General features: G+C 43.7%; 1 protein-coding gene across 3 annotated transcripts; it reads right to left on the bottom strand.

Moving 5' to 3' along the window:
• On the bottom strand, positions 1–15,581 carry LIPF (lipase F, gastric type). Of its 3 annotated transcripts, none has more exons than XM_058696016.1 (9): positions 15,459–15,581; positions 15,167–15,281; positions 14,154–14,256; positions 12,423–12,532; positions 8,124–8,260; positions 6,346–6,492; positions 3,710–3,781; positions 3,039–3,110; positions 1–249 (listed from the first exon to the last, which is right to left on the bottom strand). In XM_058696016.1, exons 1-9 carry the CDS (start codon positions 15,561–15,563, stop codon positions 13–15), a joined length of 1,098 nt encoding a protein of 365 aa, XP_058551999.1. In that variant the 5' UTR covers positions 15,564–15,581; the 3' UTR covers positions 1–12. The 3 variants fall into 3 exon arrangements, with proteins under 3 accessions (XP_058551999.1, XP_058551997.1, XP_058551996.1); XM_058696014.1 differs by having other exon boundaries at positions 14,154–14,352; positions 15,164–15,281; XM_058696013.1 differs by lacking the exon at positions 6,346–6,492 and having other exon boundaries at positions 14,154–14,352; positions 15,164–15,281; positions 15,459–15,467.
• Positions 15,582–16,507: the final 926 nt, after the last annotated feature.

A 16,507-nucleotide genomic window follows, 5' to 3' on the forward strand; every position in this document is an offset into this window, starting at 1 on the left:
TTAAATCTAGAACTACTTATTATCTTCTCCCATCATAGAAACGATTTCGTTGTAAATTACTTGAGGGGCATCCATGGCCCAGATAAAGTCCAAGTGATTGTAAGGAGGAATCTTCCTGTGGTAAATGAGATTGGGGAGTTTGGAAAGCAGAAGGTCGACATCTTCAGGGTCTGCCAACAAGTCATTGCCACCATTCCACACTGCAATCGGGACGTGCATGTCCGTCAGGTTGTAGTAGGGGGGTGTGGGCTAAAATGCAAGACAGAAAGAATCTCAGTTTTGTAGGTAGCTGCACTTTAAATATTTATTCCTTGGCTAAATTAATATATATTTACATATTTAATATATAATAATATATTTATATATTATTTAATATATAATATACATATGTGTGTGTATATGTGTATACACACACACATACATATATATACGTATATATATATATGTATATGTATACATATATATACATATGTATGTATATGTACCATTAGCCAGCCTAGATATTTTATTGAAGTATAATTGACTTAGAACATTATATTAATTTCAGGTGTACAACATAATGATTTAAAATATGCACATATCATGAAATGGTTGCCACAATAAGCGTAGTTAATGTCCACCACCACACATAGTCGCAATTTATTTTCTTGTGATGAGTACTTTCAAGATCTACTTTCTTGGCAACTTTCAAACACGCAATACGGTATTGTTCATTATAGTCACCATGCTGTACGTGACACCCTCAGGACTTACTTGCTGTATGAACTGGGAGTTTGTACGTTTTGACCACCGTCAGCCATTTTACCAACCCTGTACCCCTCACCTCTGCCAACTACCAATTGTTCTCCGTATCTATGAACTCAGCTGTTGTTTTTGTTTTTAGATCCCACACGGAAGTGAGATTATACACTATGTATCCTTCTCTGTCTGACTTAGTTGATTTAGTATCAAGCCCTCAAGTTTCATCCATGTTTTGCAAATGGCATGACCTAGTTTTTTAAGAAGATTCTTAACAGCCATTGCTCAGAGAAAGTCACCCTTATCCACAACACAAAGTAGATGCAATATGTTTTAGGTCAGTGCTTCTTAAACTCTAACAGGCCTATAAATCACCTGTGGATCTTGTTAATATGAAGATTCTGATCTGGGGGAAGGGCCAGGATTCTGCATTCCTAGGTGATGCTGGCACTGTTGGTCCTGGACCATGGCCTTGAATAGCAAGGCTTTAGATAACAATTCTTACAAATTAAAAATTTAGATTTCTACCCAAGCGAAAGGAAGTGGATTTGACTGGATTCTAACTGTAATTGACTGTTTCTACCCAGACCCTCTAAAATATGATCTTGAAATGTCTTGAGTCATTTATTTTGGCTTTGTATTGATGTATCAGTAGGGTCAGTGGGTAGGTCAGTCAGTTCAGTGAAGGGGTTGTATTTGTTGAATACTTACCTGACTTTTCTAAATATTGGATCAAATTGTGATAAAAGCTATCATCAGCCCCATTTGCAGTTCTAGAAAATCACCATTTACACACACATTTTAAAAAGGTTAATAAAGCAGGACAAGGAAATAAGCAAACCATTACCAATTTCACCACTATCAACAGAGAATTTTGTTGGTTTTTTCCGATCATGTTCTCAAGAATGCTATCCAATATACTAAATTTTTCTATATTCTCACCTTACAGAATAGCCAACTTGTCATAGCAAAATAACGAATCATATAGAATTGTTCACAGTATTTTAACACTTTATTATAGTGAAGAAAAGAGTAGTATAGAGAATATCCGTAATAATAAACCTACTTTCCTTTATTCATGTTCCACTGTTCAAAGGGTTTATTAGATGCTGGCTTCTGGCTCTTAAATTAGTGTCGCTGCCTCAGTGGAAGACCATCCTGTGCTATTTCGGGCTTGGCTGGGTGGGGGGAGGGTGCACTTGGGACTTGGTGTTCCAGGTCCTCCCAGATGGGTGCCTGGGACTGCTGGTAGGTACAGTCCAGTAGAAAGGTAGATGCAAAGCAAGTCTGTGTTGTGGGGCCTTGTGGAGGTGATGGTCGGGGAAAAGGCATCTCAGCAATGCTTGATCTGATGGTGTTGTGCAAAAACCCTCTTTAAGACATCGAAAATGGCACAAAAGCAGGAGGCATCGTCTCTACACATACGATATTGTGGTGAAGAGATAGAAATCCCTTCTAAACATTGAGTCATGGAAGCAGATGGAAATCGGGAGGCTCCCCACCAATACTTGGGTGGAAAATTTGGGGTGGGGTCAGAAAGAAGGGGAGAGGATTACCAAAACTGCAGGGTGGCTCTCCTGTTCAAATTTGGCCAGTGATGGTCTGAGGGTGCAGCCTGCGCTGAGGGCTGGAAGACATTGTCTCATTCCACATCTGGGTGGAGAGACGAAGAAATTCCTATCTGAACGCCTACGGGCCCCAGATAGGATGGACTCCAAAGCCTGGCTTCTCTGTGCTGCAGTGAGTGCAAGGGGTGGCCAGTGTGCCTGCCTTTAGACAAAGCCCCTGCCTGCTGACAGGTATCTCAGCCTTGACCTGCCAACATGCCACCCTAACATCTTATATCTGGAATGTGGTGGAATCGCTTCTCTGGCTTTCGACAAAGGAAAGGGTGTTGTGTAAGAAGACCAGAGATTTCAGCTTTATCTCACAAGCCGTTCCAATTATTGGCTTGTTGTATCAGAGAATTGCATTTCCGGAAGGAGGGAACCGTGTGCTGGGGTGTAGCATCCAGGGCAAGTCTGTGCAAGAGGGTGAGGGGTGATGCGTTCTAGAACGTTCCTCGCACGTGGTGGTGCAGTACCCTGAGTGCGGCCACTGGAGCAGGAGTTCACGGCGCGATGTCTGGTCTGATGACAGGATTCTAAGGAAATTATCGTCTGCTTTCTAATTTCCTGAAGGATGAGTCTGGGCACTAACATTCCTTTGGAAAGTGTATGCATGATTATTGTAATTTCATCTCAAACCTTTTATATCTTTGTCTTTCAAAATGTGAATAATTTTAACTTCAAGAAGCTTACCTGATGAAAGTGAATCATGTTCTGAACCGGACTTCCCCAGTCAAAAGCTTGGAATTTCCCAGACTTGACAGCCTAATGGAGAGAAATTAAGAATACAAAGAAATAAAAACTCTCCTCACTGTGTGAAAAATCAAAGCTTTCTAAGAAGTTTACTTCCAATGTAAACAGTTATTGAAAAACATTCTTCTCCTTCCAAAAAACCAAGACTGTTCATCATCTAGGACAAGATATCTGTGCAAATTTAAATGTAGCTTTGCTTGAAATATTTTTTTCTTGCATGCCACGTCCTAAAAATCATTCATTTCTTTGCTCCCAAAAGTGATTGTTTTCAGAGGATTTCCATTCACATGGATTGATAGCTATTATCAGCAACTAGCAACATGGCAGAAAAATTCCCTTCCAGGAGCATTTGGCAGACTATCTTAAGAGTGTGCTTTAGGGGGGCGTCTGGGTGGCTCAGTCGGTTAAGCGTCTGACTTCGGCTCAGGTCATGATCTCGTGGCTTGTGGGTTCTCCCCTTCTCTCTGCCCCTCCTTTGCCCATGCTCTGTCTCTCTGTCTCAAAAATAAAAATAAACACTAAAAAAAAAAAAAAAAAAGAATGTGCTTTGGGTAAAGTGCCAGGGGTTCAGGCACACAACAGAAGTTTTAATACTATTTGAGAAATGATACCTGGGACCAGTGGAGGACGTTTTGAACCGACGTTCCTGCTGGATTATGTGACAGATACACATCCAAGCGACTCTAGAAAGCAAACACAGACACACAGACACCGATGTATATTTGGTTTCTTAAAAATAGCCTAAGACTGAAATTGTTCTGATCCAGGTCAGGTGTTTAAGGGCAGGGTTTACCCGAAAGATAGGAGCAACACGGCTGTATGCCAGCTTAGAGTTTGCAAGGGGCAATTGCAGGAGCCAGTTTGTTTGGTCAGTGGCTACTCCATGAGAAGACTTCCCAAGAAGTTTCCAGAAATGGCCAATGTCACATGGTTTGTATCAGGGTGGAGCCAGGGACTTTAATCTAGCTCTCTAACTTCTCAGCTCTTCATTCTTCCCTACCCGGTGCCGGAGTGCAGTAAATGTAACGTCCATACACAAGCCTCTTGCTCTACAGACCTATATATGTATATATACATCTAGACGTATGTATGTATACGCCATATATGCGATAGTCAGTATACATATATGGCACATTTATAATCTCTATGCCATCCTGCTGTCTTATCAGTGTCCTTGGTCAGACCCCGGACAACAAACTGAAATCCCCATTTCATCTTGCATAGATTAGTTCACAGTGGGTCTTAATTCCACTGTATCGAAGACCATGGATAGGATCAAACAAATTGACCATCTTCATAGGGGAATGAAGTATCTCTTCACATAATTTTCATGCAGAGGATGAACTCTCTAATTGCCTCCTCATGTATCTATTGTATTATTATTTTTCTCATAAGGCTTTTATGGATGGAACCCAGTAATTTGGTCTGCCTTTTCTTGGTGTGGTAAAGGTAGACTACTCTGTCGAGCTCCACATACAAAATGGCAGACATTCCCAGAGCCAAAGAGAGTGACTCCCTTCCAAGGGAGAAGGATGAGACTTGTATTTACCATCAAAAATAGGAACTAAGGAAAGTTCCCTTTGTTCGTATATATTTTAAAATATCTACAGATTCTGACTAACATTGAGAAAAAGACCTGAATGTCCTAGATTTCCGTAAGGGAGGGAACATATCTGTCTTTTCACCATTGTGTTCCCAGTAGCTACAACCCTTAGTAGTGCCTCCAATAAACGTTGTTTAGTGAGTAGGTACCTGTAGGTAGAATTATATCGTCTTATCAGTGCACTTGGTGTTTTTGTTTTGTTTTTTTTAGGTGCTCAAGGGTATGTAACTAAACTGACAATTTTGAGTGAGGATAATTGTCGATATATAATAGTATCACTAGCAAAACGTGCTACTGCTATGAGTGATGTGCTTTGAACTATGTTCTGTATGTCTTACACATATTAGTTCATTTAATCTCCACAATGGTACATTTTGTGGAAAAGCAAACCAAGAAGATGAGTGTAAGCTCCAAAAACAGGATTTGAATTTAGCCTCTTAGCTTGACTCCATACTCTTAACTACTTTTGATTCTGCATTTTGCAGTCTTAAAACCCCAATCCGGGGCACATGGTTGGCTCAGTCAGTTAAGCGTTGGACTGTTGATTTCAGTCAGGTCATGATCTCACGGTTCATGAGTTCGAGCCCACATTGGATTCTCTGTCTCTCCCTCTCTCTCTGCCCTTTCCCCACTCATGCTCTCTCTCTCTCTCTCTCCCTCTCTCTCTCTCTCAAAATAAATAAACTTTAAAACCCCTACCCAAGGCAAAGCAAGTGAAATAGCAGATAAAGAGTGTGGACGAGCGCTAACATAATTTCTCTGAAATGAGTTTTGTTGTTGTTGTTGTTGTTAAAGTTTATTTATTGAGCCCCAACATGGGGCTCGATCCCATGAACTGTTGTATCATGACCTGAATGGAAATCAAGAGTCAGACGCTCAACCCCCTGAGCCACCCAGGTGCCCTAGCATTAAGGCTATATAAATAAATATATATATATTTATTCTTATATATAAATAAATATATATATATTTATTCTTATATATAAATATAAGAATATTTATAAAGAACATTTATTCAATGCCTAGGCATTGTTTTCCTACAGAGAAGCCTGCCAAAACATATGGCTCAATGCCTCCCCTCACAGAATTTAAATATGATGCCAATTATTTAGGTGGTCAAAAGTGAGTAGTGCTCACCATCTACTATTTTTTCTACCTGCTGTTTACTTTAGGGGGCCCTTGGGTGACAGCAGGGAGCTGAAGGGAACAAAACTGGGAGCAACGGTGTGACTTCCCTTGGGCTGAGCTACATGGCCTAGACACAGTTCTGAAGCTATTCTAGCTGTTTCAATGATCATTTCTTTACAAAAAAATTTTTTTGTGTAATGTTTATTTTTAAGAGAGCGAGAGAGACAGAGCGCAAGCAGGGGAGGCGCAGAGAGAGAGAAGGAGACACAGAATCCAAAGCAGGCTTCAGGTTCTGAGCTGTCAGCACAGAGCCCGACACGAGGCTCGAACCCACGGACCGCGAGATCATGACCTGAGCCAAAGTCGGACGCATAACCGACTGAGCCCCCCAGGCGCCCCTGAATGATCCTTTCTAAGTGATGGTAGGACAAGTCATCAAAGTGTTGCTCAAAATCTTCAGAATAGAAATGTCAATGCAAAAAAAAAAAAAAAAAAGAAATGTCAATGCATACAAACCATATTCAAGTTACTAGTGTCAAATCCACAAATGATAAATAAGGTGTTGCTACAGAGGAGGTCCACCATCTCGCGGGAGCACACTTCAGTGGCAAGAAATTGATCAAAAAAGTGGTGTGGGTAGAATATTTTGTTCCCGAATATCATCTGAAAAACAAAAGCATCGTTAGAAGTTTCCAAAAATTAAGCTGCAGAAAAGACACATTAATTTGTCTTGTTTCCTGGTATAGGTGTGACTAGGCTGATGGGATTTTCATCTTATGTTGTTTTAGGAATCTTGAAAACTTTTTCTCACTTTATTCCCACAACATAGTTGTGGAGGGGATAGGGCCGATGCTCCATACTGAGTATTTATGGTTCCACCGAGAAATATACTGGCTGCTGAGAAGTATAAGACACAAAGAATTATAGTCTAGTTGGGCTACTAAGCGTTATGAAATAAGATCATAAAACAATGTGGCAGAATGTCATAATTAAGTGCCGAGATACGTGATTTCAGCAATAAAACATGAAAAGATCAGGAGCGGAAATGGTGACTCAGCCATATTTTCAGCAAAGCCTTTGGAAAGACAATGAAGCCGGGACTGCATGGGTTGAAAGACAATTGAAAGATTTGCTTCAAGTCTTCTTGAGGAAAGAAGAAGGCTGCATGAGGAAACAGGAGGCTAATAGAGGCAGGGGCTTGTGCTAAGTAGAACCGGATTATAGCTAGAAACCTGACCCAAGCCTCAAGCCCCTGACTTAAGGTCTAGTGCTTTTTATTATTACTTTAAAACCATCTGTCCACATCGCCTATCAGAGCCTCAGAGCACAAGGAGGTAATAAATATCTGCATCAACACAGCCAGTAATTATACTCAAGGTCATTACGATTTTTCACATTGTGAATAGAAGCTTTACAAATGTAGTTTGGAGGTAAAGTCTCTTAGGCTTGCGACACACACACACATGTTCGTTCGGAGTGAAAAGAAATGAATAGTACCAAACCGCAGGAGGAAATAGCAGCATGACTTTTTACAGCCTGATGTAAAACTGTTCTAAAGGATGTCGTGTCTGTGTATGTGAGCGTTGGTTTCTGCAGGGGGGAGAAGGAGGGGATTAAGTGTAGGAAGAACAAAGATTACGAATTCCCTCCCCTGTAGGCGCCTATACAAGGCACTTCCGGCTTATTGCGACCCATGCTCCAGTCCTCTGGAACCCCACCAAAGGAGGAAACTTTTAGGAAAAGCGTTGGAAAGCCAAGGGCATTTGATGAAGGGCCTCAAGGTCCTGGCCTCGCCAAGCGTTGCCTTCTTCCACTCTTCTTCCTTTTCCCTCCCCTTCCCTTTGTTTTCTACCTTTCCTCTTCCTGGTTTTCTCCGCGATGGGTAGTTTACGCTTCTTCTTTTGACTGTGTGGTTTTGTTCTTATTTCCCCTCCCCGCTCTGCTGTGGAATCGCGGCTTTCACACAGGTTGAAGGAAACCGAACGTCTGTGAGGGAGCACCCACACTCCCGGAGTTGCTAACCCTCGGAAAGTAACGGAACACGCGGAAACAAACGGGGATCTCAGCGGCTCAACGGGGACTCAACTGCGGTCGGCGCTAGCCGAGAAATAATACACGCGCGCGCAAGGACTAAACCACGTGTGCGCACAAGGAATAAAACGCGCATGCGTCCCTCCCCACTCCTGGGTGACAACGTGATTGGACACCACCCCAGGTGATTTTGTTCTGTCTGCATCACTCTGAAACCCAGGGGCGATTTGTTATCTTAGATTCAATTAAAGAGAATCACATACCTTGAAGAGGAACGACGGAAGAAGCATGAGCTTGTTTAACAGGGTCTTGGTGTACTTGACAGTGGCCACAGGAGCCAGTGCATAAAAAGTTTTTATTTTCTTAGCCAGCTTGGGATTGGTAGAGAAGGCAATAAAACCTGAAATAGAACAAAGAACCGGCGAAGAAGGCCCATGCGCATGTGTTACAAGCGGGACATTATTTTGGATTTACTCCAAGTGCCATTTACTAAGAACGACAACCTGAGACACTGACCATCTCTGCTTGCTCAGAGCGATCAGATTTTCATAGATTTGTTTTCTTCTCATAGACTGTCTGGGAACGTGAGGCTAGAACTTTTCAAAAGTCATACTAAATTCTTTTATCTGACTTTCGAAAATAGGCTAACTTTAGGTTAATCAAACGGTGACAAGAGCGATGTATACAACGTATGGATTTTGATGAGTTCAAATTCATGTCATCTCAGGGAGATCATTAGCATTGCAGATGAGTAGGGTATGTAAGTGGGAAGATGAAAAGCACAGGTTTGAAATCTGACCAAACAGGATTTGAATCCCAGTTCTGTGGTTTACTGGCTTTGTGACCTTGGAGGAGTCACCTAAAACTAAGAGCCTCAGTTTTCTCATCTGAAATATGGGGATAATAATGAGTGCTTCATTAGGTTTTTTAGGAACAAAGTGAGGTGAATTATAGAAGGTATTTACCAGGACACGAGGCATATCGTAAATGCTAGACAAGTGAGTAGCCAAGATAATCCAAACGTCTACACACGGTAAATATACTCAGCTCCTGTCTGTAATTAACTGATTTTATGAACAGTGGCATATTGGTAGACTAGGATGTGACCAAATAGTTATTGAGCTACATTCTATACAGTCAAACTACATAGGATAATCTCTCCCCACAGTTAATAATGGGTTTTTTTTAGACACAAGAATAGCCTGAAAAAAAAAAGTTTCAAATGTAGACACTTAACGTCACCTATGTAATATACAGCCTAATTTTACTTGAGGAAGAATGGTCTTTCAAGAAGACTACATTTATTACGGGATTCTTTACTTGATTGCCTAACTCTGCAGATTACAACCAGCATATCACCCAGAGAAAGCAAGAATCACACGTGAAGAACCCGCGTGGGTATCAGTAGGTCCCCACACTGTCAAGACAGGTGACTTCTCAGAATACACTTGCTGGCTCAGAATGAACAATCCTATTTTACGCACAATTCTAACAAGGGTGCTTATCTAACTTCCCAGTACACAGAAGATTAGAAACACCTTCCAGAAGAATAGGAGTGGGGTGACAGCAATGATAAGATATCCATTCGTAGGAAAGAAGAATGATCCCATTAATTCAGTTGACTCCAAAGAGTGGTCATTGGGAGTTATTTAGTGTCAGTCCTATCTCAACAAATCCCAAGGACACTGTTGCAGTGTATCTCAAGGCAATAATTTTATGACCCAAGATCATCAAAAAAAGGTTAAACTCTGTTCGGTGTGTACTATTTGGTAATCTAGAGCACCTGCCACTCTTTGACAGAGGAGTGTGAGTCGATTATGGGCCATGTGGGACTGATGCTGTGCTGCTCTGCCTGGATTCCTTACACGTCTGAGGCATTTATTCAACCCCAGCCGCTCCTCTCTGATTTTGCTTTTGCTCAAGACAATCCAGGGTTCTCAAAGAATTCAACAGAATCTCTTCCCAGGGCAGCCTGCATTGAATGGCTGGCCAACAGGTGGGTAAAAAGGCCCAGCCACCTAGTCTCGCTCAAAGACTCTGAAAAGCCATCCCAGACAGAGTGCGCTGAGGACTTTTTGGGGACTGCATCACGTCCCAGCTTCTTCCCCTGCTACGCCTGCCTTTCTGGCCTTCGCTCAAGCAGTGTGTATGTACATGTCCTGAATCTGAATCCTTATCTCCTTGGAAACATGATGTATGCCACAATGACAAAGGACACCCGGAAGCTCTTCTTCAGACCTGTTTCTCTGTCTCAAATTCTCTAGGGGAGATCCGTGCTGTAGGAGAGCAAGCGGTCGAAAGAGGATTCCCATGAGCACCCACCACCAACTTCATCGACTTCCTCGTATCTGTGTCTAGACACAGACGTTCCGATCGCTTCGAATCATGGCACGGGCTCAGGCCATCAGCCGAGAGTGGGGACTAGCGTAAAAACACACTGTTATTCCGCCCCCTTTCGCTTCCACCCTTTCCCTTCCCTGTCTGGCTTTCTCTCATGTGCTCTTGAACTCACTAGATGCTCGCATCCCAGCCACTCCTCTGAGGTTGCTCTTAGGAAGGTCACCTCTCCTGCTGCCAAGTGCAATGGTCCCTTCTCAGACTTCATTTCACCTGACTCCTCAACAGCCTCTTCCACGGTTGACCACCTTCTCCTTAAAACACATTCTCCTCTTGACTTCCAGAACACCAGGCACTCCTGGCTTCCCTCCGGGCTCTGTCACCATCACTTCCCAGGATCATTGTCTGGTTCCCTCTCATCTTCCGGATTAAGAGCGTCCCAGGCCTTAGTCGGGGGACACCTCCTCTTTCCTGTCTGACCTCACTCCTTTGCATCCTGTCTCACGTACATTTTGTGTTTTCAGTCCAGTCCTCTCCCCTGAACCCCAGGTTTGTATCATTACTCGACTGCTTGGCCCTGCACTGAAATCTCCGACAGGTATCTAAGAGTCAGCAGCTAGAGAATGCAGCCCCTGTTCCCTGGTGCCATATCAGCCCTTCTCACAGCCTTTGCCATCGGGGTTTGGGTGTCTCCATGACTCCAGGTGCTCAGGTCATTCTTGACTCCTCTCTTTCTCTCACACCCCATATCCACTGTGGAGGCAAGTCCTGTACGTTGCCCCTCCAGAATATATCTGGAAACTAACCGTGCACCACAGCTCCCTACCCTCAGCCAGGTCACTGTCAAGTCTCAGGCGGGTGGGTTTCTCTAAGGGTCCTCTAGCTGGGTTCCCTAACCCAGTTCTCCATCAGCAGCTGGAGGGATCCTGTTCACAGGACCCTGTACCTTCCCATCCTGTTGAGGATCCTGAGGTCAGATGCTAGAACTCCTCTCTTCAAAACTCTGTGGTTTCCCTGTTCACTCAGAGTAAAAGCTGAAATCCCTGCAACAGTCAAAAAGCCCTGAGGCGCCTGGGTGGCTCAGTCGGTTAGGAGTCCAACTTCTGCTCAGGTCATGATCTCACCGTGCGTGAGTTCGAGCCCCGCGTCAGGCTCTGTGCTGCCAGCTCAGAGCCTGGGGCCTGCATCAGATTCTGTGTCTCCCTCTCTCTGCCCCTTCCCCACTTCAAAAATAAACATTAAAAGGTCCTGAACAGTCTGCCCTCCTCAAACCACATCCCACCCCTCCATCATCTCTCGCTGTCTCTCTTTCTATCTGATTCAGCTACACAATGCATTGCCCTGCTGCCGTTCCTTGAACACGCTGCAGCCTCAGAGCCTTTGCTCTTGTCCTCCTTTCCTCCCGGAACATCAGTCTTTCAGGTATACACACGGCTCAGACCCTGACCTCCTTCGTGCCTTTACTCCGAGAGTGCTGGTGGTTTTCTCTAAACTCGCTGAGTCCCCTCTAACGCTCCCTGAGAGGCTTTCCCGATTTATTTGTTTCCCGTAACATTACTATTACCTACCTACTCTCTTAAAAAGAAATTTTTTTAAGTTTATTTATTTTCAGAGAGAGCATGAGCAGGGGAGGGGCGAAGAGAGAGGGAGAGAGAGAGAATCCCAAGCAGGCTCCATGCTGTCATCACGGAGCCCGTCGTGGGGGCTCAGACTCACAAACCGGGAGATCATGACCTGAGCGGAAGTCAAGAGTCTGATGCTGAACCTACTGAGCCACTCAGGCACTCCTATTTTACTTTTTGATCCTTGTTACCTTCTCTGCCTCCCCACTAGAGTATATGCAGTACAAAGATGGAAATTTTAATGTACTTCATTTATTGCTGTATTCTTAGGACACACGGCTGGTGCTCCATAAATGCGGTTGAATGGATGGAGTAAGTTCAGTCCAGAGGCCGTGCAAAGTCATGTCTCTGAGCGTGGGCTTGGCCGTCAGATGGCCCGAGCTAGTATCTGACTCACCCTCTGTGCTGCACCTGTGTTATGTGTGCACAAATGATTTACCCTCCTGTTTTGCTTCCCCATATATACAATAGGAATGATAATTGTCCCCATGTCACTGGGTTGTTGTGGCCATTACATCACAGAATGAATGGAAAACGATCAGCAAATGGCCAATATGCCTGCCCCACCGCTGGAAGGAGGTCTATAGGAACCCTTTTACTTACCAATCGTGGTGCCCTGGGAATGGCCAACGTAGCGGAGCTGATCCTGTCCAGTTTTCTTCAAAATGAAGTCAATTGTGGCTGGAAGGTCGTATTTAGCCATTTCATCAAAGCTGCAAGGAAAAAAATAAAAATAAAACGACATGCATTTCCTTGCTATAATTTCTAAGAGTCGAGCATATTTATAGCTAAGCCTCTCTTAGAGAAACAGAAAACTAGGTTCTCTAAGCATTGCTGCTGATCGACCATTAGCTAATGCTGATAGACCATTAGCATTAGGTGCTTTGGAGGGGCGGCTTCTTATAAACAGATGGCATCATTTCTGAGGCAGAGCGTTACAGCTGCAGTTTAATCCAAACAAGGTAGCATCTGCAGATGGGGATTATTCCTATACCTAAAAATCAAAGTCAGATTTAATAATCCTTTGTATGCAGTGTTCCAGTGCCTGATCAGGTGAATCGTGTCTCCCTCTATTTCACTCTCCACGGATGAGCCAGGGTGAGCTTTTGAAAATGCAGATGGGGAGGGGCGCCTGGGTGGCTCGGTCGGTTAAGCGTCCCACTCCGGCTCAGGTCATGATCCCGTGGTTCATGAGTTTGAGCCCCACTTAGGGCTCTGTGCTGACAGCTGGGAGCCTGGAGCCTGCTTCGGATTCTGTGTCTCCCTCTCTCTCTGCCCCTGGCCCCTGCTCATGCTCTCTCTCTCTCTCTCTCTCTCTCTCAAAAATAAACATTTAAAAAAGAAAAGGAAATGCAAACGGAGATTATGCCACTCTGTTGTTGGAGACTTTCTGATGGCTTTTCATTGCACTCAGACGAGTTCCCAGGCCCTCAGCGTGACCCTTGTAGCTGGCCTGACCCGGCCCTCGTCAGCATCTGTCATCTCTCGTCCTGTCTCTCTTCCTCATCACTCAGGAGTCACGGGCTTCCTCTCAGGCCCTGGAACCCTCAGAGCACTTCTGTGCCTCAGCATCATCACAGAAATCTCTGCTGTTTCCCCTTTTACCTGCAATTTCCAGGGACGAGGCCCTAGAGGGCTGGAGATCAGAAACCTGTGCAAATCTTTCCACAGTGTCCCCGATCTTTACTCTCTCCCTCCCCCGCCTCGGCCTTGAATCCCCCAGGTTCTTGAATCTCCCACTGAGTTTTAACATCCTCCCGAATCTCTGCGGATGCTCCGTTGGGAATCTGATGAGGGCAGTGAATTTTCTTGTTTCAGGTTGCTTTGCTCATTCCATTTGGAAAAGCGTATTCAGGGAATCTGCGAATAATGGTGCTGAGATCTATAGAAAGTGTGGGGGGAAAGCTACCCTTGCAGGGCGGTGTATGGAAGAAACCAAAAAGGGATTAGGATATGAATGACTTGCTTTTATCCCACTTGGAGGATAACAGGTTAAAATAGGACTGGGTTGGGGGCGCCTGGGTGGCTCAGTCGGCTCAGGGTCCAACTTTGGCTCGGGTCATGATCTCGAGGTTCGTGGGTTCAAGACCCGTGTCGGACTCTGTGCTGACGGCTCGGAGCCTGGAGCCTGCTTCGGACTCTGTGTCTCCCTCTCCCTCTCTGCCCCTCCCCTACTCATGCTCTGTCTCTCTCTCCCTCCCTCTGTCTCTCAAAAAATAAATAAACACTTAAAAATTAAAAAAAAAACAATAGGACTGGGTTGGAATACACACGCACTCGACCACCCATGCTTTCTAAACTCAGTATTTATTTTTAATTGTCCCTTTTCTTTACCTGAAAGCCCAGAATTCAACTGAGTCTGGCGAGTAGTATAGGTTTCTCCTGGCCCAAGTGTTCCCCCTGCTGTTCCCCAGCCACACGTCATAACCAGCATCGGCCAGAAGGAAGGCCAGGCTGTTGTTGGGAAGGTTGGAAATCCAGTTTGTGGCTGACGCGAGCAAACCGTGCTGCAAAAACACAACAGGTCTCCGGCCTGAGGGAGAAAAGTGTATTCAAGCTTTATAAACTCATCCCTTATTCTCAGATAAACACGAAGACAGAACTAGGCTTTCGTAGGACTAGAATGCAATACGTTTGCTTGACTGAGTTGACTATTTGAATATATTATCTTAATCACGGTGACAGTTACTCAAGTGACAAGCCACATCGAATTGTGCACTTTAAATATGTGCCGTTTATTGGGTGCCAATTCCATCTCAAAAGCCATTGAAAACTTATATTCTGAGGAAATTCAGCATGTTGTTAATTTAAGTGGATTGTGAGTGGTAAAGTGATAGATAGGTGATCTTGCTGAATTTCACTCTTTTTTGTGCTTCACAGTTTTCTTGCAATGAGAAAAAGATAAACTTTTGGCAGCAATAGCCAAAAAGATGACCTTTATCTGTTCAGGAAATGAGCCTCAAATCGTCTCGCACATTCTGGCTAACTTGTCTTGATCTCCGGGACTCAGCTTAGTTATTGTTTCTAGAGCAAGTTTTTTCTTGACTTCCGCTAGCCCAGTTAGGCACCTTTGCCAGAACGTCTAGTTTAATATTCTCTGCACATGTCTAGCACGTGTCACATACTATTGTAACCATCTGTCCATGTATCTATCTCATTGACTTGATGGTGATCTCTTTGAAGACCGGAGGTAAAGTTTCATCACTGTTACATTTCCAGAACAAGCAAGACTTATTAAGTCCTTAGGAGGAAAGGAAAGGAGGAAGGAGGGGAGGAAAGAATGAAAGGAAGAAAAGTGTGAGGGAAAGAGGAAGGGAGAAAAAGGGAGGGAGGCAGGGTTATACCTTTATTCTCTGAATTTTTCCTTCCGTAAGGGATTCTGTTGATCCCAAGGACGTAACCATCCTCAGTCACAACTTCATACTCTTCATTTGGGTATCCCCAGAAGGAGATCATCTGACTCTGGGGAGGAAAAACACAGCTTTAAGTTTTAGTTGACTTTTTAAACGCATCTGGTAAGCAGATATGGTTAGTTACTCTTGATCGGTCATGTCAAGGCTTCAACTCACCGTGATTCTAAGTCACGGTGGTAGCTCCTCGTTCTATAGGTTCCCTACCCCCCGCCCCCCAGTGACTTACGATATTCATAGTCACTTCAGGGTTTGTCGGGTGTAATTTTCCCAAGAAACCATGTGTGGTTCCAAGCGCAGATATCAAACTGGCCACTGTTAATAGCAACAGCATTTTGCTCTTGCCTGAAACAGAAGAATGACCCGTGCATGGTTAAACTATTACACTTTCTTCATACTTGTATTTTGTGTTAATTTTCCTTTCACGCAAACTAGAGAAAGGCTTGGGTTGGATTATATTCTGTTGGGCAATAAACTGGGACACGTGGATATCGGCGTTGCAATGCTTGACTTGATTCCTTTCAGAACATTTCCCACTCGGTTTTCCAGTCGTGTTGAGTAAACCTGAATTGATAAAAATGTCTTCTAATTGTCTGACATAAGATCCCATTCTTAGTATACCGCATGTTTAAGGCTTTTGTCAACTCATTTCGAGAGCCCAAGGTTGTGTGTGTGTGTTGTGTACACACTGGATTCTTCTAGATTCATCCTCAATGTGACATGCATTCGAACTCATTGTGGCGTTTTGGATATTGTTTATAACAGCCACTCCATAAATATTTATTGATTTGGGGTAATTATGTGGATTTAAAAGCTGCCACCATCTACTCAGAGTGCTGCCATAACTAAAGTAGTATATACACTACTAATTGAAATGACTTAGGTAGGTCTTGATAAATTAACAACGTGTTGGAGGGTACAATATCTTTGGTTGCAAGGATTTAACAACAAAAAGGAAAATTAGTATCATGATTTGAAAAGAATTCTAGTGACTGTCTCATTCAACCCCCTCGTATTTTACAGGTAAGATCTAACAACCCACTTCACAGATAGGTTAATGATAATTTCAAGTGGATCAAATTAGGACGATCGTTTACGTGATCAGTCTTTCACATAATTGCTCTAACAAATTTGGCGAGCTTTTATTAGCTATTTTAAAAAGTCCAAAAACATATGTTAACCTCCATAATACGGCTGTAGCTTTTATGACAAAAGATTAATTCCTTTAATGTCTAGCTAGCTTCTAGGGGCGCCTGGGTGGCCCTGTCGGTTGAGCGT

This window comes from Neofelis nebulosa, chromosome 13 (genome assembly GCF_028018385.1).
Source record: "Neofelis nebulosa isolate mNeoNeb1 chromosome 13, mNeoNeb1.pri, whole genome shotgun sequence".
NCBI lineage: Eukaryota > Metazoa > Chordata > Mammalia > Carnivora > Felidae > Neofelis > Neofelis nebulosa.

What these genes read in the sequence shown, in the direction of transcription:
- LIPF (XM_058696014.1), bottom strand. Translation starts at nt 15,563, where the DNA reads ATGCTGTTGCTATTAACAGTGGCCAGTTTGATATCTGCGCTTGGAACC. An exon ending in CTGAAGTGACTATGAATATC is followed by an intron (nt 15,282 to 15,458) that starts GTAAGTCACTGG and finishes TTTCCTCCCCAG; the next exon opens with AGTCAGATGATCTCCTTCTG. An exon ending in GAAAAATTCAGAGAATAAAG is followed by an intron (nt 14,353 to 15,163) that starts GTATAACCCTGC and finishes TTTCTCCCTCAG; the next exon opens with GCCGGAGACCTGTTGTGTTT.